General features: G+C 49.6%; 1 protein-coding gene across 5 annotated transcripts in view; it reads left to right on the top strand.

Annotated features, from left to right (window-relative positions):
* Positions 1 to 22,791, top strand: part of LOC102445971 (microprocessor complex subunit DGCR8-like) — a 137,171-nt gene that overhangs the window by 63,522 nt on the left and 50,858 nt on the right. For all 5 annotated transcript variants that reach the window (XM_075914703.1, XM_075914702.1, XM_075914704.1 and 2 more), the window contains one exon: positions 17,863 to 18,060. In XM_075914703.1, the coding sequence (XP_075770818.1) occupies positions 17,863 to 18,060 (198 nt within the window). The remainder of the gene's footprint in view (positions 1 to 17,862; positions 18,061 to 22,791) is intronic.

Below are 22,791 nucleotides of genomic sequence, written 5' to 3'. Positions count from 1 at the left end.
GTGACCGAAATTGCTAATGAAGCAGGGATTTAAATATCCCGCGCTTCATTAGCATGATCTTGCCCGCGCGCTATTCTGATCGCCAACTGATTCGAACCAGGAAGTGCGCTCCAGGCCACGTTAGTTCTACTCAAACCCCTTGGTTCGAACTAACATTACTCCTCAAAAAATGAGGAGTCAATGCTGCTCCCATGCCCTGCCAGAAGCAGTTCCGGGTGCCATTTTTTTCGAAATAATGTCCAGGCAGTCTGGACGTGCTCTTCTGAAAAAGTGGATCGCTTTTTCGATCCACTTAGTGCAGTCTAGATGCCCTTTTTCGAAAGAAGATTTTTCAAAAGAAGAGTCAGCGACCGGGGAGCTTGCAAACAGGGACTACAAACGGAGTTTGGAGAGTGTAGCCAGACATGAACCCCCATTTTAACATCCATCTTTGTCTGCTTGAAAGCATGCAGGGCACACAGAGCAGAAAAACAGCATGATCTTTGAAAACCTTGGAGCAGGAGGTTCAGATATGCTGGCTCAGTGACCATGGACAACTGTAGTTTACAAGTGTAAATTAACTTGAAACTTGCTTGTAAGAACTGGCGCCACAAAACGGACCAGTACAATTTGGCATCTTAAGATAAGAAAGAGAATACGGGCCCCCAGGGGTATAAAGATGGGCCCAGCAGCGCACTTTGTGGTCCTTTGTTTAAGTATATATATACATAGTGTTAGAGCTCTTTAAAGATTAAGCTGTCATTTGGTACCATTATTTCTATTTTCTATCTTTACCTTTTTCCTGTAACCATTTTTAAGACCTATATATATTTGCTAGCATTTAAGAAATAGAGCAATAGCCATATGATTTATAAGCTTCTTTAATAAACCTGTAACTGTTTAAGCTTTAACCTGACTCCTTCAGTTGCTGTAACAGAACCAAGCACAATTTAAAAGAACTTCAGCCGGTCATAGGGACAGGTATAGGAGCTTGGGCGTTTGGATCTGTGTCACTCCCAGGTGACAGGTCCGCTGGGGCACGTCTCAGCCTTCCCGCTGCGAAGGAACTCTGTGTTCTAGCAGCTAAAATCTGAGGTGTAATAAGCTCTTGCTATAAACAGGGGCGTCTGTTGGCTACCCTCTGCGAAGGGACCCCGGTCCTAGCAGTAAAGACACGGACGTTAAACTTTCGGGGCTCCCTTCAGCCTTCTGGCTGCCTGCTGCGACGAGACCTCATGTCTTAGCAGTTAAAGACTTGGGTGACACACACACACACACACACACACTGCCCTGACCATCGGCTGACAGAGAGGGAGTTCTCCTGGTGAAGGAGGAGCAAATACAGGACCCTTGAGGGAAGTGGCTGTCTGTAGTGTGTGTTTGGGGTTGGGGGTTTCTTGCTGTTTGCTGAGCTTCTGTTTGGCTATTTGGGTTTTTTCCCCCTTCCCCCTCTCCCCCCCATGGAGTGTGTGCTGTGGCTGTCCGGTGGAAGCTGTGAGCTTCTAATTAGGGTTTGAAATCTAGAAGCCTCTGCTCATTGGTTGAGCTTTAATAAGGGGGAGGGGCTATCAGGCAGTCCAGGGTTTTATAAAGGAGTGAGTCAGCGACCAGGGAGCTTGTGACCAGGGGTTGCTAACAGGAAGTTTGAGAGGGAGTTGGGAAGGGGGCGAGATACACTCGCCATTCTTTAAAATCTTTTTGCTACACTCCTGCCCTTCAAGGAGGTATTTAATAACATCTGAGGAATCTCTCGGAAGGAAGGCAGGTATGGATAGTGATTGGTCTGCTATTGTTTGTGGGTGCGGGAATAAAGGGGGTCTCAGCGCTGGATCTGGCCTACAAGGAGCTGAAGGCAGGATCCAGGCATAAGAGTCTGCCTTCATAATTCTCCGCAGAAACCCAGCTTGGAAGCAAGACGACCCTCAGCTGTAACAGGAAAAAGGGCAATACAAGGATTGCCTCAGGTGTAGCGTCCTCTTGTAAATTAAGCCACAAAGTTCCCTAATTTGGGGCCTTACTGTAAATTAGGCCATCCAGTTACCCAGTCTGCTGCCAGTAAAATAAGGCTTCAAAATGCACCATATAAGGAATCAATAGGTACGGTCCGGGGAAAGGTAGCCTCTCCATATTAGGAAGCAAAGAGGTCGGGTCCGAGAAGGGGTGATCCTCACCATATTAGGAAACAAAAGGATGATTCAGAAAGAAAAGGATAGGGCAGGTACCAAGAGAAGGGTAGGGATAAAAGATGCTGTAACCATAACTCAGGGCTCACTTCATTGGTCGCAAGGTGGAGGGGAACGAGTGGTCTGGATGCTGTAACTGAATAAATCGCTTCTTTCCACTCCACCCGGCTTTGCCCATCATTCGGCCTGTAACCGGGTGGCCTGCTAGGGCCTTGGGGTCCCCTCCAGCTCAAGGGCCACTACCCTGAGCCGCCCCTGCCCCCGGCTTCTAATGCGCCATCCCCACGGTCCACGCCTGACAGTCTCTCCCTCACGTCCTCGCCGCCTCCCCCGGCGACTCCTCCGAGCGCCGTGTCCACCGCACCGCTGCTCCGGGTCGCTGGCTGGTCCGGCACGGTTCCTAGCGCAGGGCTCCCCGTCCGCCCTCTCCGGGCCACCTCGGCTGCCCCCGTCGGCCGGCTCCTCTCCGGGTCTTCTCCGGGCTGGGTCCCCTGCTGGTCCTGTGATCCGTCCTGCGGAGGAGGCTGAGAGCAGAATCTCCCCTGCTCTCCGCTTGCCTCCCCCCTTCCTGTCTCTTTCCCCCTGCTTTTAAACTCCCCGCTCGGCGTTTCTCCCGCCCCCCGCCCTTCCTGGGGCCGCCGCCATCTCCCTGGGTCCTACCGCCCCCCCGCTAGCCTCCTGCCTATTGGGCGCATGCGCGCCCGCCATTTTAGTTTTCCCCTCTTCTGCGAGCTGCCCTGCCGCGCTGCGACGGCTTCCCAGCACCCCCTGATCTTCCGCACGGGGTCCGGGGCTGTGGACCCTGCCTCCGTTAGTGCGGGGGTGAGTCCCCCCGTCACACGGCCCTGCAACATTGTTACCTGCACAGCATGTGCCATGTTTGTCTTCCTCCCAGAAGAAAGAATGGATTTCATCTGCACTAAGTGCAAGCTGGCCACCATTTTGGAAGAAAACATTAGAGGACTTGAGGCCCAAGTATCGACCCTACGTTCTATCAGAGAGGATGCAGACTTCCTCGATAGAAGGCAGCATTTAATCCTGCAGGCACAGCAGGCTGAAGAGACAGTCAGGTCAGTACAGGACAAGGAAGAAAACTGGTAGCATGTAACCTCTAGAAGAAGAAGGCCAACTCAGGTCTCCCCCATTCATGTAGAGGTAAGTAACCGCTTTCAGGCTCTTTCCACAGGCACTGTGGTGGAGAATGCTTTGGCAGGGACCTCTCAGGGAAGAAATCAGAAGTGAACACCAGCTACCGGAAGGCATGGGATGCGTAGTCCTAGGGATGGGGGTTCCATGACCACCACCCCCAAAAGAAGAATACGGGTGGTGGTAGTTGGGGACTCCCCCCTAAGAGGGACTGAGTCATCCATCTGCCATCCAGACCTGCAATCTCAAGAAGTGTGCTGCTTACCCGGAGCTCGCATTCAGGATGTGACCGAGAGTCTTCCCAAAGTGATTAAACCTTCGGATTCCTACCCCTTCCTGCTTCTCCATGTAGTAAATAACAATACAGCCAAGAATGACCTTGAGCGGGTTACTGCAGATTATGTAGTGCTGGGAAGAAGGATCAAGGAATTTGAAGGGCAAGTGGTGTTCTTGTCCATCCTTCCGGTTGAAGGAAAAGGTCCAGGTTGGGATCGTCAAATTGAGGAAGTAAATGTGTGGTTGAGCAGGTGGTGTCGGAGAGAGGGCTTTGGTTTCTTCGACCATGGGACTCTGTTCCGGGCATGGGAATTGTTAGGAAGAGATGGGATCCTCCTAACCAAGAGAGGAAGGAGCATCTTCGCTGGCAGGCTTGCAAACCTAGTGAGGAGGGCTTTAAACTAGGTTCGTTGGGGGACGGTGACCAAAACCCTGAGGTAAGTGAGGAAGTCGGATACGGGGAAGAAACACAAGGAGGAACGAGCAACAAAGGAGGACCCCTGACTCGAATGGAGAAGGTAGAGTGATCAACTGGCTATCTAAGGTGTTTGTACACAAATGCAAGAAGCCTGGGAAACAAACAGGAAGAATTAGAAGCCCTGGCCCAGTCAAAGAACAATGATTTGATTGGAATAACGGCGACTTGGTGGGATGACTCGCATGACTGGAGCACAGTCATGGAAGGGTATAAACTGTTCAGGAAGAACAGGCGGGGGAGAAAAGGAGGAGGAGTTGCATTGTATGTAAGAGAGCAGTATGATTGCTCGAAGCTCCAGTATTAGAGGGAGAAAAGACTGTTGAGAGTCTATGGGTTAAGTTTAGAGGTGGAAGCAACAGGGGTGATGTTGTGGTTGGTGTCTGCTATAGACCACTGGATCACGTGGATGAGGTAGACGAGGCTTCCTTCGGACAACTGAGAGAAGCTTCCAGATCGCAGGCCCTGGTTCTCATGGGGGACTTTAATCACCCTGACATCTGTTGGGAGACCAATACAGCAGTACACAGACAATCCAGGAAGTTTCTGGAGAATGTTGGGGATAACTTCTTGGTACAAGTGCTGAAGGAACCAACCAAGGGCCATGTGCAGCTTGACCTTCTGCTCACAAACAGGGAGGAACTAGTAGGGGAAGTAGAGCTGCAGCAGCACAGGAGTCAGCAAACAGAGCTGTAAACAGGGGAGTTTGCGTGGGAGTTTGTAAGGGGAGTTTGGATTGTGGGACTCGTTTGCGGTTTGTTTTTGTCGGGGGGGGGGGGTGTTTTGGTTTGTTTTTGTGTTCGCCGGACTAACAGGATTTAGTTGAGAAGGCTGATAAAACACAGAGGCAGTAGTGGCCATGACCCAAGCAGTAGAGGACACAAGGAGGATGATTGGATGTGGCAGCCGCGGGATCATAGAATCATAGGACTGGAAGGGACCAAATATTGTCTAGACCATCCCTGATAGACATTTATCTAACCTACTCTTAAATATCTCCAGAGATGGGGATTCCACAACCTCCCTGGGCAACTTATTCCAGTGTTTGACCACCCTGACAGTTAGGAACTTTTTCCTGATGTCCAACCTAAACCTCCCTTGCTGCAGTTTAAGCCCATTGCTTCTTGTTCTATCCTCAGAGGCCAAGATGAACAAGTTTTCTCCCTCCTCCTTATGACACCCTTTTATATACCTGAAAACTGCTATCATGTCCCCCCTCAATCTTCTCTTTTCTAAACTAAACAAACCCAATTCTTTCAGCCTTCCTTCATAGGTCATAGGGATGTACATGATTCTGGAGGGGGTACCTGAAAGGAGTTTTGTTTGCATGAAGTGCCGCCTGATAGAGCTGATGGAAGAAAAGATCCGAGGACTGGAGATGCAGGTGGAAACGCTGGTCGAGTTTAGAAGGGGGTTTGAGCAGATGATGGAGCAAAGGAATGACGTAGCTGAAGGGGAAAGCTTAGACATGCAGATGGAAGCAGGATCAAGGGCCTCAGAGGGGGGACGGCTGGGTGAAGAAAATTGCCAGTGGAAGCATGTGACTCAGAGAACCAGGCAGAGGAAAAAATGGGTCAGTGAAGGAGAAATAGAGCTCAAGAACAGGTATGCGGAGTTGATGAATGAAGGAGTACAGCAGGTGGACAATGAAGGTAGAAGGGTAAGGAAGAAGAGAAGAGTGGTTAGTCCCATAGATAAAGGGGAAGAGTCGATGGAGACAACACCGATAATGAGCACCAGGAGGATACAGGATGGGTTGAAGAGGATTACAAGGGAAAACAGGAATGGAAAGGACTTGCAGCCAGAGGAAGCAAGAGATAGACCAGAGAATCGCACTGTCACCAGGAAAAAGAAGGTCTACATGATTGGGGACTCCTTATTGAGAAGAATAGATAGGCCTGTAACCAGAGCTGATCCAGAGAATAGAAGGGTGTGCTGTCTGCCAGGTGCTAAGATACGGGATGTGGAACTGAGGTTGAAGAGGATCCTAAAGGGAGCGGGAAAGAATCCATTGATCATCCTTCATGTAGGAACAAATGATACGGCTAGATTCTCGCTGGAACGAATCAAGGGAGACTATGCTAGGCTGGGGAAGACGCTTAAGGAAATCGAGGCTCAGGTGATCTTTAGTGGGATTCTGCCTGTTCCTAGAGAAGGGCAACTAAGATGTGACAGGATTATGATGATCAATAGATGGCTTAGGCAGTGGTGCTATAAGGAGGGCTTTGGGATGTATGGCCACTGGGAGGCACTCACGGACAGAGGACTGTTCTCTCGGGCTGGACTTCACCTAAGTAGGGAGGGAAATAGACTTCTAGGATGGAGGCTGGCACAACTGATTAAGAGAGTTTTAAACTAGGAATTTGGGGGAGACGGTTGGGAGATGTCCAGGTAATCTCTATGCCAGATTTTAGTATTGAGAGGGAGGAAAACTAAGTAAGAAAGGATATAGCCGGAGGTAGGAGAATGGACATAAGGAGGAAGGGCAGAGTGGATACTAGTCTAATAGGTCATATTGGAGGTACAATGTCCGTGCCAAATTGGGTAAAGAATGTGAGTGAGGCCAAACAGCAAAAATTAAGATGTTTGTACACCAATGCGAGGAGCCTAGGTAACAAAAAGGAGGAACTAGAGCTATTGGTCCAGGAAGTGAAACCAGATATTATAGGAATAACAGAAACATGGTGGAATACTAGGCATGACTGGAGTACAGGTATTGAAGGGTATGTGCTGTTTAGGAAAGACAGAAATAAGGGTAAAGGTGGTGGAGTCGCATTGTATATCAAAGATGAGGTAGATTGTAAAGAAATAAAAAGTGATGGAATGAAGAAGACAGAGTCTGTCTAGGCAAAAATCACATTGGGGAAGAAAACTATCAGATCCTCCCCTGGGATAGTGCTTGGGGTGTTCTATAGACCACTGGGATCTAATTTGGATATGGATAGAGACCTCTTTAATGTTTTTAATGAAGTAAATACTAATGGAAACTGCGTAATCATGGGAGACTTCAACTTTCCGGATATAGACTGGAGAACAAGTGCTAGTAATAATAATGGGGCTCAGATTTTCCTAGATGTGATAGCTGATGAATTCCTTCATCAAGTAGTTGCTGAACCAACAAGGGAGGATGCTATTTTAGATTTGGTTTTGGTGAGTAGCGAGGACCTCATAGAAGAGACGGTTGTAGGGGACAACCTTGGCTCGAGCGATCATGAGCTAATTCAGTTCAAACTAAATGGAAGGATAAACAAAAATAAATCTGAGACTAGGGTTTTTGATTTCAAAAGGGCTAACTTTAATAAGTTAAGGAAATTAGTTAGGGAAGTGGATTGGACTAAATAATTTATGGATCTAAAGGCGGAGGAGGCCTGGGATTATTTTAAATTAAAGTTGCAAAAGCTATCAGAAGCCTGTATCCCAAGAAAAGGGAAAAAATGTATAGGCAGGTATTTTAGACCAAGCTGGATGAGCAAGCATCTCAGAGAGGTGATTAAGAAAAAGCAGAAAGCATATAAGGAGTGGAAAATGGGAGGGATCAGTAAAGAAAGCTACCTTATTGAGGTTAGAGCATGTAGGGACAAAGTGAGACAGGCTAAAAGTCAGGTAGAAATGGACCTTGCAAAGGGAATTAAAACCAATAGTAAAAGGTTTTATAGCCATATAAATAGGAAAAAAATAAAAAAAGAAGAAGTAGGACTGCTAATCACTGAGGATGGAGTGGAGATTAAGGATAATCTAGGCATGGCCCAATATCTAAACAAATACTTTGCTTCAGTCTTTAATGAGGATAATGAAGAGCTTAGGGATAATGGTAACATAACAAATGGGACTAAGGATGTGGAGGTAGATATTACCATATCCAAGGTAAAAGCCAAACTTGAACAGCTTAATGGGAGTAAATTGGGGGGCCCAGATAATCTTCATCCAAGAATATTAAAGGAACTGGCACATGAAATTGCAAGTCCATTAGCAAAATTTTTTAATAAATCTCTAAACTCAGGGGTTGTACCATTTGACTGGAGAATTGCTAATATAGTTCCAATTTTTAAGAAAGGGAAAAAAAGCGACCCGGGTAACTGTAGGCCTGTTAGTTTGACATCTGTAGTATGCAAGGTCTTGGAAAAAATTTGAAGGAGAAAGTAGTTAGGGACATTGAGGTTAATGGCAATTGGGACAAATTACAACATGGTTTTACAAAAGGTAGATCGTACCAAACCAACCTGATCTCCTTTTTTGAGAAAGTAACAGATTTTTTAGATAAGGAAATGCAGTGTATCTAATCTACCTCGATTTTAGTAAGGCATTTGATACAGTACCACATGGGGAATTATTGGTTAAATTGGAAAAGATGGGGATCAATATGAAAATTGAGAGGTGGATAAGCAACTGGTTAAAGGGGAGACTACAGCGGGTCATACTGAAAGCTGAACTGTCAGGTTGGAGGAAGGTTACTAGCGGAGTTCCTCAGGGATCAGTTTTGGGGCCAATCTTATTTAATCTTTTTATTACTGACCTCGGCACCAAAAGTGGAAGTGTCCTAATAAAATTTGCGGATGACACAAAGTTGGGAGCTATTGCCAATTCAGAAAAGGATCGGGATATCATACAGGAAGATCTGGATGATCTTGGAAATTGGAGTGATAGCAATAGGATGAAATTTAATAGTGAGAAGTGTAAGGTTATGCATTTAGGGATTAATAACAAGAATTTTAGTTATAAGCTGGGGACACATCAGTTGGAAGTAACAGAGGAGGAGAAGGACCTCGGAGTCCTGGTTGATCACAGGATGACTATGAGCCACCATTGTGACATGGCCGTGAAAAAGGCTAATACGGTCTTGGGAATGTATTAGGCGAGGTATTTCCAGTAGGGATAAGGAGGTGTTAGTGCCATTATACAAGCATTGGTGAGACCCCATTTGGAATACTGTGTGCAGTTCTGGTCTCCCATGTTTAAGAAGGATGAATTCAAACTGGAACAGGTACAAAGAAGGGCCACTAGGATGATCCGAGGAATGGAAAACCTGTCTTATGAAAGGAGACTCAAGGAGCTTGGCTTGTTTACCTTAACCAAAAGAAGGCTGAGGGGGGACATGATTGCTCTCTCTAAATATATTAGAGGGATAAATACCAGGGAGGGAGAGGAATTATTTAAGCTTAATACCAATGTGGACACAAGAACAAATGGATATAAGATGGCTAGTAGGAAGTTTAGACTTGAGATTAGACGAAGGTTTCTAACCATTAGAGGAGTGAGGTTCTGGAACAGCCTTCCAAGGGAAGTAGTGGGGGCAAAAGATCTATCTGGCTTCAAGATTAAGCTAGATGGGTTTATGAAGGGGATGGTTTGATGAGATAACATGATCTTGGTAACTCATTGACCTTTCACTATCAGTGGGAAATAGGCCAATGGAGGGATGATAGGAGTTACTACAGAGAACTTTCTGGGTGTCTGGCTGATGAGTCTTGCCCACATGCTCAGGGTTTAGCTAATCGCCATATTTGGGGTCGGGAAGGAATTTTCCTCCAGGATAGATTGGCAGAGGCCCTGGAGGTTTTTCGCCTTCCTCTGTAGCATGGGGCACGGATCACAGCTGGAGGATTCTCTGCATCTTTGGGTCTTTAAACCATTTGAGGACTTCAATATCTGAGACATAGGTGAGAGGATTATTCTAAGAGGGGTGGGTGAGATTCTGTGGCCTGCACTGTGCAGGGGGTCAGACTAGATGATCAAAATGGTCCCTTCTGACCTTAAAGTCTATGAGTCTATGAGCTTGACCTTCTGCTCACAAACAGGGAGGAACTAATAGGGGAAGTGGAGGTGGGTGACAACCTGGGAAGCAGTGATCATGAGATGGTAGATTTCAGGATCCTGACCAAAGGAAGAAAGGAGAGTAGTAAAATACACACTCTGGACTTCAGAAAAGCAGACATTGACTCCCTCAGGGTATGTCTACACTGCAAAGTTAATTCGAAATAACAGCCGTTATTTCAAATTAACTTTAATAGAGTCTATACATGCAAACTGCTATTTCGAATTTAATTCGAAATAGCGGAGTGCTTATTTCGAATTTGGTAAACCTCATTCTACGAGGAGTAACGCCAAATTCGAAATAGCTATTTCAAATTAAGTGCTGTGTAGACACTTAATTCGAAATAGGGGGCCTCCAGCCCTTCCCAGGGAGCCCTGGTGGCCACTCTGGGCACAACCAGGAAAACTCATCTGCCCCCCCCCAGCCCCGGAGCCCTTAAAGGGGCAGACTCTGGCCACAGTGGCTGTGCCAGTTGCAAGCCTGCCAGCACACCACCAGCAGACCGTGCACCTGGCACAGCATGAGCCAGGAACACGCTGCCACCCAGCCCTCCACCACTCCCTAGAACCAGGCTGGCAGCTCCCAGGAGCCTGCCAGGGGCCACAAAAGGCGGGCGCCTGCCTGGTCTAGTGCGGAGATCATGGACCTCATTGAGGTTTGTGGGGAGGCCTCCAATGCCCATGATCTCCGCACTAGGTGCAGGAATGCGGCCGTCTACAGCCGCACAGCTGCCAGCCTGACCACCAGAGGCCACATGCGCAGCCAGGAGCAGGTGCGGACAAAAATAAAAGAGCTGCAACAGGCCTATGCCATGGGCTCCCAACCAGGGGCTGACCCGGACACCTGTCCGCACTACGAGGCCCTGGACCGCATCCTGGGGGGTCAGATGGTCTGTGCCCCCCTGGTGGTCATCGACCCTGGGGCAGAGGGCCCTGCCCCTGACACAGGGGAAGAGGAGGATGACGACAGCCAGGAGCTGCAGGAGCCTGCAGGGAGCGTGCCCTGCACCCAGGACCCCTGAGCCGTACCAGAGAGCCCGTCAGCGGTCTCATTCGAGGCCAGGGAGGCCTCCACATGTGAGTGACATCACAGTCCCCTTATGAGGGGTGGGGGGGGACCGTGCGCGTGGGCCTTGTCGACCACGAAGCAAGCGGCAACCTGTGTATCTGCCGTGCCAGCTGGGACATGTAGCCCCAGCTGGGTGCCATGCAGGGGCCCTGGCCTGTTCCCCACACGCGTCTACTCGTGAAGGCACATGACAGGCTCCTGACCCCGGGGAGAGACACTGCACACTGCCCTCCCTCCAGACACCCCCTCTACACAGAGGCAGGGCACATCTTCCCCCCCGCCCCCACACCACACTATAGACAGCACAGGGGCTGGGGTGCAGTCCTGGCCCAGCTCTCACTCCAGGGGATAGCAGGACGTGATGGTGGGGAGACCTGCTGTTCTCGCCTTGCAGAAGAACTGACCACTTCTCTTGTTTCACCACAGCTGCACCACCTGTGAGTGCAGGGCGCACCACCCTGCCTGGAACATCCACCCACACCTGGGCTGGCAGGTGCACCCGGAACCAGGAGGGGTACCAGTGGCAGTACCTGGGGTTACTGGGAAGGCAGGTCCACAGCCAGGAGCACTGGGTGCAAGAAGACCTGCAGCTGCGGCAGGAGAACTTGCGGGAGCAGGGTCATGCCCCTGTGCACCTGCAGACCCTGGTGTAACGATTTCTGCCTCCTGCTGCTCCAGCCTCTGCGGCTGCCCCAGCTATCGCTCCTCCTCCCACCCCTGCTCCCCCTCCTGCTTCTTCCACGCCCCCCCCTCCCGTCCCTCCTGCCCCACCCTCCATACCCACTCCCCCCCAGGGATGCCGAGGCCCCCACACCCGCAGTGCTGGGGGAAAGGAGGGCCAGCAACACCCCCAACCCTGAGATTCCCTTCCCCATTCCTCCACTTGCCTCCCCCTTCCAGCTCCCTCCTCCCAGGTTCCCCCCTCCCCTCTCCCGCCCTCATTCCCCCCCCCATCCCAGTTATGTTAAATAAAGAGAGTTTTTCGTGGCAACACGGGTGTTTTTATTGTACATCAGGAAGGGGGGTTAGGGAGGGGAAAGGGGAAAGAGGTGGGGGTGGAATGTAAGGCACAAGGCCCCGGTGGGGCATGCCAGGGGGACTTCAGTTCTTCTCCACCTGGAAGCTCTCCCGCAGTGCTTCCCGCATGCAGACAGTCCCCCGAAGGGCCTCCCGGATGGCAGCCGTGCAGGGCTGTGCGTACTGGCCAGCCAGGCGGTCAGCCTCTGCCATCCAGCCTGGCAGGAAAACCTCCCCCTTCCTCTCACATAAGTTGTGGAGCACACAGCACGCTGCCACCACGTGCGGAATATTGTGCTTGGAGAGGTCGAGGTGGGTGAGGAGGCATCTAAATCAGGCCTTCAGCCGGCCGAAGGCCCCCTCGACCACAATGCGGGCCCTGCTGAGCCTGGCGTTGAAGGCCTGCCAGGAGGGGTTCAGGTGTCCCGTGTAGGGCTTCATCAGCCAGGGCTGTAGGGGGTAGGCCGCATCCCCCACCAGGCAGACGGGAATGTCTACGTCCCCGATCCTGATGTGGCGGTTGGGGAAGAAGGTCCCGGCGTGCAGCCTCCGGCACACGGAGGAGTTGCGGTACACCCGCGCATTGTGTGCCTTGCCAGACCAGCCCACATTGATGTCCATGAACTGGCCCCAGTGGTCAGACATGGCCTGCAGGATCACGGAGAAGTACCCCTTGCAGTTAATGTAGAGGGAGGCTTGGTGTTCCGGGGCACGGATGGGGATGTGCGTCCCGTCAATTGCCCCCCCCCTCGCAGTTGGGGAAGTCCAGGGCGCCGAACGCCTGGATGACCGCGTCCAGGTCGGTGAGGCGGACGACTCTGCGGAGCAGCACCCTGTTGAAGGCCTTGACTACCTGCAGAGAAAAACACAAAACCGAGGGTCACTGGGGTGCCTGGGTGGCTGGGAGTGTTCGTTCCTCGCCACTGCCCCGCGCCCCACTCCCAGGAGCAACCCCTGCTGCAATACTGGCCACCGCGGGCGGTCTGTAGCGTGGCTGGGACAGACCGAACCCTCCCGTGGAGGGCACTTACACCACCTCTCCCGTTTTCCCTGGTGCATCCCATCTCCTCCTTACAGCTCCCCGCCCCCCCCCGGCTCAGTGGCCGGTGACTGCCGTACCAGCATGAGCACCGCTCCAACGGTGGATCTCCCCACGCCGAACTGGTTGCCGACGGATCGGTAGCTATCCAGCGTGGAGAGCTTCCAGAGGGCGATGGCCACCCGCATGTGGAGGGGAATGGCGGGCCTCATGCAAGTGTCCCATCGCCGCAGAACAGGGGCGAGCCACTCGCAGAGCTCCAGGAAGGTGTCCTTCTTCATCCTGAAGTTCTGGGTCCACTGTTGGTCTCCCCAGTGCTCCAGGATGATGTGGTCCCACCAGTCGCTGCTGGTGTCCAGATGCCAGATGCGGCGGGGCACGCTGGCATCCAGCTGCTGCTCCTCCATGTCCCCCGGGGGGGGGGGGCAGGGGGAGGGCCAGGGCGCTGGCCTGCAGCAGATGGTGCCAGGCAGCCTCCAGCAATTGCTGCCAGGCTTGCAGCAACACATTCAAAATGAGCACCAGAGTTCCCGGGGCAGCTCTGGCTACATGGTGTCAAGTGCTGTGGTGTCCCAAATGAGAGCGACCAAAGCAGACAGCGAGGAAAACGGTAGGCAAGCAAATGGGAACCGGCTGTCCGGGGGGGGTCCCTTTAAGCATGAGCCTCAGATAGCCTCAGACAGCAGCCACATGAAGCAACTACTGACCTGATGCCCTGCTGGAACCGGTCTCAGCTGCCCTTAAATGCGATCCAGCGTCCAATCAGTGTGGACGCACTATTTTGAAATAGCAAAACACTATTTCAAAATAGTTTTTGTGTACAGATGCGTTATTTCGAATTAGCTTAATTCGAATTAACTATTTTGAAATAAATTAACTCGAATTAACTCTGTAGTGTAGACATACTCTCAGAGAACTGATGGGCAGGATTCCCTGGGATGCTTACATGAAGGGGAAAGGAGGCCAGGAGAGCTGGCAGTATTTTAAAGAAGCCTTATTAAAGGCACAGGACAAAACCATCCTGATGTGCAGTAAGAAAAGCAAATCCGGTAGGTGACCAGATTGGCTTATCGGGGAAATCCTTGGTGAGCTTAAACACAAAAAGAAGCTTATAAGAAGTGGAAACTTGGATGGATAACTAGGGAGGAGTATAAATATAATGCTCGAGAATTCAGGGAAGGTGAAAGCAAGGGATGTGAAGGATAACAAGAACGGTTTCGACAGGCATGTTAGCAATAAAAGGGTATGTCTACACTACAGCACTATTTCGAATTAACTTAATTTGAAATAGTTAATTCAAATTAAGCTAATTCGAAATAACGCATCTATACACAAAAACTATTTCAAAATAGCGTTTTGCTATTTCAAAATAGTGCGTCCACACTGAGTGGACCCTGAACCGAAGTTAAGGCTGGCCGGAACCAGTGCTGGCAGGGCATCAGGTTAGGACTGAGTGTGTGGGGCTGCTGCCTGAGACTGAGCTCCGTGCTTAAAGAGACCCTACCCCCACCCCGGACAGACAGTTCTCAGGGTTCCCCGCTTGCTTGTCTACCTCGATGAGGGACAGCAAAGCAGTCCTGTCTTGGAATGCCCTGAGTGCCGACACTCGAGACACCACAGCACTTGGCCACATGGAGCCAGAGCTGCCCCTGGGCACGCCGGTGAGTCTCTTGGGGTCGTTGCCATCAGCCCAGATGCACTTGCTGCAGGCTGCCATCCGGGGGTGCATTGGGGGGCTGTCAGGATCCAGGAGGCCCTGAGGGAGAGCGTCCACCATGAGGAGCCCTCAGAGCCTCCCCGGTCCTCCCCACCGGGGGCTCGTGCCCCATTCCTCCCTCACGTCCTTCCACTTACCCCTCCCTAGCCCCCCCTTCCTGATGTCAAATAAAAGACACGTATGTTCAAAAATAGAAACTGGGTTTATTGAACAAAAGTAGGGGGGGGATGAGTCTCTGGGGAGACTGGGAAAAGGAGGTGGGAAAGGGGAGGAGAGAGGGTGGAGGAGGGGAGAGGGGAACCCGGGAGGAGGGAGCTGGAAGGGGGAAGCAAGGGGAAGAAGGGGGAGGGGAAGCTCTGGGCTCAGGTTTGGGGGTCTTGCCGGATCAAGCTGACTTTCATGCAAACCTGCTCCTGGGTTCGCATGTGGCCTTTGGTAGCCAGGCTGGCAGCTATCTTACCAAAGGTAGCCGCATTCCTCCATCTAGGGCTGAGATCATGGAAGTTGGGGGCATCCCCTCCAAACCTGAATAAGGTCCATGATCTCCACCCCGGACCAGGAAGGCACCCGCCTTCTCCACCCCTGTCAGGCTCCTGGGAGCTGGCAGACTGCTCCTGGGGAGTGGTGGAGGGCTGGCTGCCAGTGGTTTGTGCCCAGAGTGACCACCAGGGCGCCCTGGGAAGGGCTGGAGGCCCCCTATTTCGAATTAAGTTCTACACAGCACTTATTTCGACTTAGCTATTTCGAATTAGGTGTTATTCCTCGTAGAATGAGGTTTACCTAATTCGAAATAAGGGCTCCGCTATTTACAATTTATTTTGAAATAGCGGATTGTATATGTAGACAGCTATTACAGTTAATTCGAAATAACTGCTGTTATTTCGAATTAACTCTGCAATGTAGACATACCCAGAGGGTGATCAGAAAGGATGTGGGGCCCTTATTGGATGAGGGAGGTAACCTAGTGTCATGATCATTAGAGATAGCCAGCAGCCTGGAGACTAAGGGGTTAACTACACTTAGCCAGGTGGAGTGGCCAATAGAAATGTAGGTAGGAATTTCAAACTGGGACAAAGGAATTTTGGTTTTTCCCTCCTTTGCTCTCCAGCTTCTGAGGGAAACAGACATGTCTCTGTCTCCAAGAAACAATTCTTCGCTTTCTGTAAGTAGGGTAAAGTTTAGATAAATCTGTTTTGTTTTATGGTTTGGGTATGGGATCTGCTGTCTGTGCACTTTTTAAAAAATGTTTTGGCTTTCCTTTGTAACTAAGTTCTAGGCCCATGGAGTTTCTCCATGGCTATGTCTACACTGGCATGATTTTCCGAAAATGCTTTTAACGGAAAAGTATCTTTCGAAAAAGCCTCTTTCAAAAGAGGCTTGCAGGCTAGACGTAGCCTCTCTGAGGCAGCAGTGAGTGTGTGTGTGTGTGTGGAGCAGGCATGCACAGAAAGCTGGCTCCCTGCACATATCAGCTCCTGCCTTCTCCCCCCTCTTGCTGCCTCTATGGCTACGTCTAGACTGCAAGCCTCTTTCGAAAGAGGCTTTTTCGAAAGATACTTTCGAAAAAGCCTCTTTCGAAAAAGAGCGTCTAGACTGCAAGCAGTTCTTTTGAAAAAGCAAGCCGCTTTTTCGAAAGAAAGCACCCAGGCAGTCTGGATGCTCTCTTTCGAAAAAGCCCTGTTTGCAGTCAAGAATGCCTTTTTTCGAAGGCGTTCTTGAAAGTAGGAATAGGCGTTCTTGAAAGTAGGAATAAGAGATCCTCCGGAATAGGGCTTTATTCCGGAGGATCGCGCCAGTCTGGACGCTCTTTTCCGGCTTTTCCCCAAGCCGGAAAAAAAGCGGTGGCCATGTTTAGTTAAATCCCGCGGGGGATATTTAAATCCCCCGCGGATTTCCCTATTCCAAAGTTCGAAATTAGCATGCCTCTTCCGAAGAAGGGGCCAGTCTAGACATAGCCACTCTGTTTATTCATTCAGAGTTAAAAGAACAAAAGGCCTGTATGCCAAGGCCTTGCCTACATTTTTTTCCTTTTCATTAAATTTTTTAATAAGTTCCACCCAGCCCAATGGTTAAAATGCTGGACTGGGGCTCAGGGCACTAGTAACCTTGGGCAAGTCAAGTCACCTGTGTAAAAAGGAGGATAATGATACTGACTTCCTTTGTAAAGTTATATATGGATGAAAAATGTTATAAAAGAGGTAGGTGGTAGTGGTATTATGAATTGCAGCATTCTCTGAATCTCTCTGTCAGCGTCTCTCTTCCAGCTCTCCTCCTTCCTTTCTAGGAAAGCAGTTTAGTGTCCCTAGACTCTGCCCTCAAGAAAATAAATTATTGCAGGAGTCAGAGTGGTGAGCATTTCCCAATTAATAGCCTACTCCCTTTCTCCCCCCCCCCCCCCTTCCCTTAAGGACCACTGGTATTCTCTCTGGAGGTATCTCATTTTTTGTCCTTATTTTGTTTTTCTGCTGGTTCTCCCTATCAGCCTCCTTCCATGTATTTAGGATGAAAATATGGAGGTAAACTGAGGTACATATATGACATTCTGGGTGCAGTCCAGACCAGTGAGGGGCTGTCATCCATGCCCTGCAACCTGGGGTGTCTCTCCATGATTTGCTGCTGTAGCTCACAACCCAGGTTCCTCACAAACAGCCCAACAGCATGCAGGTTTACATCCTGAGTTTCCATGTGTAACCCCTCCTGTTGGCTAGCCCAGTGGGAGGTTATTCAGCATAAGGGAAGCTTGTGACTTCTCACACCACTGTGGGGGGAGGGCTAGGCCTGAGGCTGCTTGGTGTGCTCTGCGTTGAAGATTTTGTAAAACACATCTTTTTAAAAAGGACTGTGCTTAAAATTGTTTTTACTTTTTAAAATAGATTTTAATAAATATAATAGAGATAAGTGCAGAAATTGTTTTAAGAATTTGTAAAGCCTTGGGAACCAACAAAACTGCACTGTCATTGAAGATATATTAAGTGTTGGACACAATGGAAGGTTAGTCTTTTTGGCAAAGGTACAACAGTTGCACATGTAATAAGACAAGAATGAGTAACTGTACAAATTGCATGTAATTAATCTTGCCCTTGGGAGTCCACAGGTGGCTCTCTTGCCTGGACAAGTATAGGAATAATTGAATTTGTTTATTTTTCATAGACCTTGAGGATTTTAGACACTATCTTGAAAAGCGTTTTGATTTTGAACAAGTTACTGTAAAAAAATTCAGAACCTGGGCTGAGAGACGACAGTTCAACCGTGAAATGAAGCGGAAGCAGGCAGAGTCTGAGCGGCCTATTCTGCCAGCCAATCAGAAACTCATTACCTTGTCTGTGCGAGATGTACCTACAAAGAAAGGTAAGCTTAATCTAGTTGGAATTAGACTTTTTGAAGTTTTTCATGTTCCAGTTAGCGATGTTAAAATGTGTGTTATTAAGTGATTGTGTAACCACTGAAAATTTCAGCGGTTATTTTCGGGGCGGCAGGCGTCTCCCTGGGAACCGGTGTGCACCAGGAGCTGGTTTTTAAGCTGTCTCCCAGTGCATATCAGGAGCCTGTGTGAAACCATGAATGTTAACTGATGAGACCAGGATCATCAGTTAACCGTTTACATGGTTACACTTTCACATCCCTGGTTTCAGTATTAAATTTGACTAAAAAAATTATATAAAGTGATTTCTATATGGGCGTGTCTAGACTACAGGGTTTTGTCGACAAAAGTCCACTTTTGTCGACAAAACTATACCTGCGTCTACACTGCCGCTGAGTTCCATCGACATAACGTTGACAGAACTCAGCAGTTTTGTCGAAGGCTGTAAACCTCATTCTATGAGGAATAACGCCTTTTGTCGACAGAGTTCTGTCGACAGAAGGCGTTATTGCATCTACACTGTCCTTTGCGTCTATACTGTCATGTTGACAAAGCGGCTTGCTTTGTCGACAAAGAGCGTCTAGACTACATCCAGGTCTGTCGACAAAGCAAGCCACTTTGTCGACATAACAGTGTGGACGCAAAGGTCAGTGTAGATGCAATAATGCCTTCTATCGACAGAACTCTGTCGACAAAAGGCGTTATTCCTCGTAGAATGAGGTTTACAGCCTTCGACAAAACTGCTGAGTTTTGTCGACGTTATGTCGACATAACTCAAAGGCAGTGTGGACGCAGGTATAGTTTTGTCGACAAAAGTGGACTTTTGTCGACAAAACCCTGTAGTCTAGACACACCCTATCTGTCGACAAAAGCCTGTAGTCTAGACGTACCCTGTGATCCCATGATTTGAGGAAGCACTGGAAGTTTATAGGCTTGCTTCTGATTTTGTACTTACTACAGTCAAGGAAAAAGTGTTCATTAATGACAAGGATGTTTTTTAAGCAGGTTTAAGAATAACTAGCTACGGGTGTTTGAGCAAAAAAAGAAAAATCTTAAGGATGAATTACAATCATTCATTTTCCACTCCTCTAGGTTTATAATGGTCTTATGGTATGTTGGTGTACTGATATTTATTTTGCAATTTACGTTTGTGTCACACTGAGCAGAAAGTTCTAAAGAATAGTGAAGTCATTCTGCCGCTCTACTCTGCACTAGTTAGGCCTCAGCTGGAGTACTGTGTCCAGTTCTGGGCGCCACATTTCAAGGAAGATGTGGAGAAATTGGAAAGGGTACAGAGAAGAGCGACAAGAATGATTAAAGGTCTAGAGAACATGACCTATGAAGCCAGGCTTCATGAACTGGGCTTGTTTAGTTTGGAAAAAAGAAGATTAAGGGGGGACATGATAGCGGTTTTCAAATATCTAAAAGGGTGTCACAAGGAGGAAGGAGAAAATTTGTTCCTCTTGGTTTCTGAGGACAGGACAAGGAGTAATGGGCTTAAAGTGCAGCAGGGGAGGTTTAGATTGGACATTAGGAAAAAATTCCTAACTGTCAGGGTGGTCAAATATTGGAATAAATTGCCAAGGGAGGTGGTGGAATCTCCCTCTCTGGAGATATTTAAGAACAGGTTAGATAGACATCTGTCAGGGATGGTGTAGGTGGAGCTTGGTCCTGCCTTGAGGGCGGGGGGGCTGGACTCGATGACCTCTTGAGGTCCCTTCCAGTCCTATTATTCTATGATTCTATGTCAATTCCGATCAAGTGTGCTCACTCTGTGAGCATATGACAGCTGGAAGATTTTTCTCTCCCTAGCAGTATCATAGAATACTAGGACTGGAAGGGACCTCGAGAGGTCATCAAGTCCAGTCCTCTGCCCTCATGGCAGGACCCAGTACTGTCTATTTCATTCCTGACAGGTGTCTGTCTAACCTGCTCTTGAATATTTCCAGTGATGAAGATTCCACAACCCCCTTAGGCAATTTATTCCAGTGTTTAACCACCATGACAGGAAGTTTTTCCTAATGTCCAACCTAAACCTCCCTTGCTGCAATGTAAGCCCATTGCTTCTTCTCCTATCATCAGAGGCCAAGGATAGAGGCAGCAAGGGGTGTGTGTGTGGAAATCGACTAGTCAACTCGACTATCCGATAAGCATTTGCTTATCGGATAGTCGACTAGTCCTTAACATCCTTAGTGTGAGCAGTGTCTCAGTCAGTAACGGATCTCCTCTACCTTTGTTCCAACCTAAACCAACTTTATCAGGGCTGTGGCTTTAATAGCCCTGTTGCCTGGGCAGGCAGCTGAACCTCTGAGTCTGTCAACACTGTACACTGAGGTTTCCCTTTTACAGATAGTGGAAGTGGGGATGATGCCAGGGTTGTTACAAAGGACCTCCTAGGCATCACGAATGTCTTCAGTGCTCCTGCAACTGGTGCTGTCAATGTTACTCTAGCACAGAGGTGGGCGATAATTTTTGAAGGGGGGTGTGGCGGCGCACGCACTCAGTGTCACTGGGGTGACCGCACTCTGGGGTGCGGACACCGCCTCTTTGGCCGCAAGGCAGTCGGCCATCTCTATAACACACTAAACTTCCCCAGTCTGGGTAACCCCGAATCCCTAAGCGGCCCTGCTTGCCGGGCAGCATGGCCCTGTGGCTAGAGTCAGTATATAGCCCTCAGTCCAGGGCACTAAGTCCTACTGGCTAGAGTCAATGCAGTTGGGGGCTAACGCCCTGGTAGGGGGACCCAGGGCCACCCTGCTCCACCAGGTCCCAACCCAGGGCCCTGTGAGCAGCAGCACGGTCTGCCACTCTCTCAGCAGGAAATCCGGCCGAAACATGCCAAGGATACCTGGGTGGGAGAGACCGCTCCTGCACCCTCCCTGGGTTACTTCCTACCACTTTGTTTGGATCAATGTCCCACGTGGGAGCTGGGTCTTCCGGCTCTCCGGCAGCCACTTCTCCCTGGAGTTCCATGGGGGTTGCGTTGTGGCTGTCTCCAGTTCTCACCACTGGGGTGGCTGGCTGGCTGAAGCAGTTCAGGAGCTCTGGCGAGAGGTCCTTCTCCTTTGCTGGCCAGCCCAGCCTGAGCTGCTCTGCTGCCTTTTATACTGCTCCCGCACTTGGAGCATGCCTAGTCTGGGTGAAGGGGAGGGACTTCCTCCACCCACAGAGTCTTAGCCCCCCCTTTCCTCAGTGCAGGGTATGCTTTCCCCGTCACAGGGGGCCACTTCACAAATTTTGGAAGTGGCCATGGGCTGACCTGGAAGGGGTGGGGCCATGTGCTGTAAAAAGACGCCACTATGTTTTTTACACAACAAAGTAATTACATTTTAAGAATAATTAACTGCATACAACATTGTCCAAAGATTATCATAGACGGCAACACTTGTAAAATTTGTAATAACAACAACACGAACACTAAACTTTTAGGGTATGTCTACACTACAGCGCTAATTCGAACTAACTTAATTCGAATTAGTTAATTCGAACTAAGCTAATTCAAACTAGTGCATCTAGACCTAAAAACTAGTTCGAATTAGCGTTTTGCTAATTCGAACTAGAATGTCCACACAGAGTGGACCCTGAACTGAGGTTAAGGCTGGCCGGAAGCAGTGCCGGCAGGGCATCAGATTAGGAGTTAGAGCGTGGAGCTGCTGTCTCAGGCTAGCCGAGGGCTGTGCTTAAAGGGACCCGACCCCCACCCCGGACAGACAGTTCTCAGGGGTGCCCCGCTTGCAAAGCAGTCCTGGCTTGGAGTGCCCTGAGTGCCCACACTCGGTACATCACAGCACTCGGCCATCAGCCCAGCTGCACTTGCCACAGGCTGCCATCTGGGGGGGGGGGGTCAATCGGGGGGCTGCAGGAGAGCTTCCACCCCGAGGAGCCCGCAGAGCCACCCCAGTCCTCCCCATCGGGGGCTCATACCCCATTCCTCCCTCACCTCCTTCCACTTACCCCTCCCTTCCTGATGTACAAAATAAAGGACACGTGTGTTCAAAAATAGAAACTCTCTTTATTGAAAAAAGCTCGGGGAGACTGGGAAAAGGAGGTGGGAGAGGGGAAGAAAGAGGGTGGGAGCGGGGAGGGCAACTAAAATGATCAGGGGTTTGGAACAGGTCCCATATGAAGAGAGGCTAAAGAGACTGGGCCTTTTCAGCTTAGAAAAGAGGAGACGGAGGGGGGACAGGATAGAGGTCTATAAAAGCACGAGTGGTGTGGAGAGGGTGCATAAAGAAAAGTTCTTCATTAGTTCCCATAATAGAAGGACTAGAGGACACCAAATGTAATGAATGGGTAGCAGGCTTCAAAGTAATAACAGAAAGTTCTTCTTCACAAAGCAAATAGTCAACCTGTGGAACTCCTTGCTGCAGGAGGCTGTGAAGGCTACAACTAGAACAGAGTTTAAAGAGAAATTAGATAAATTCATGGAGGTTGGGTCCATGGAATGCTATTAGCCAGGGGGTAGAAATGGTGTCACTGGCCTCTGTTTGTGGAAGGCTGGAGATGGATGGCACGAGACAAATGGCTTGGTTATTGTCTTCGGTCCATCCCCTTCGGGGCACCTGGTGTTGGCCGCTGTCGGCAGACAGGCTACTGGGCTAGATGGACCTTTGGTCTGACCCAGTATGGCCATTCTAAGCTCAGGGCTCAGGGTCGGGGGTCTCAGTGGACCCCCTTGATTTTCATGCAAACCTGCTTCTGGGTGGCCAGGCTGGCAG

The sequence above is a fragment of the Pelodiscus sinensis genome, unplaced genomic scaffold, assembly GCF_049634645.1.
Source record: "Pelodiscus sinensis isolate JC-2024 unplaced genomic scaffold, ASM4963464v1 ctg92, whole genome shotgun sequence".
Taxonomy (NCBI): Eukaryota; Metazoa; Chordata; order Testudines; family Trionychidae; genus Pelodiscus; species Pelodiscus sinensis.
The sequence above is the reverse complement of the archived record's forward strand: the minus strand, read 5'-3'. Positions and strand labels throughout refer to the sequence as shown.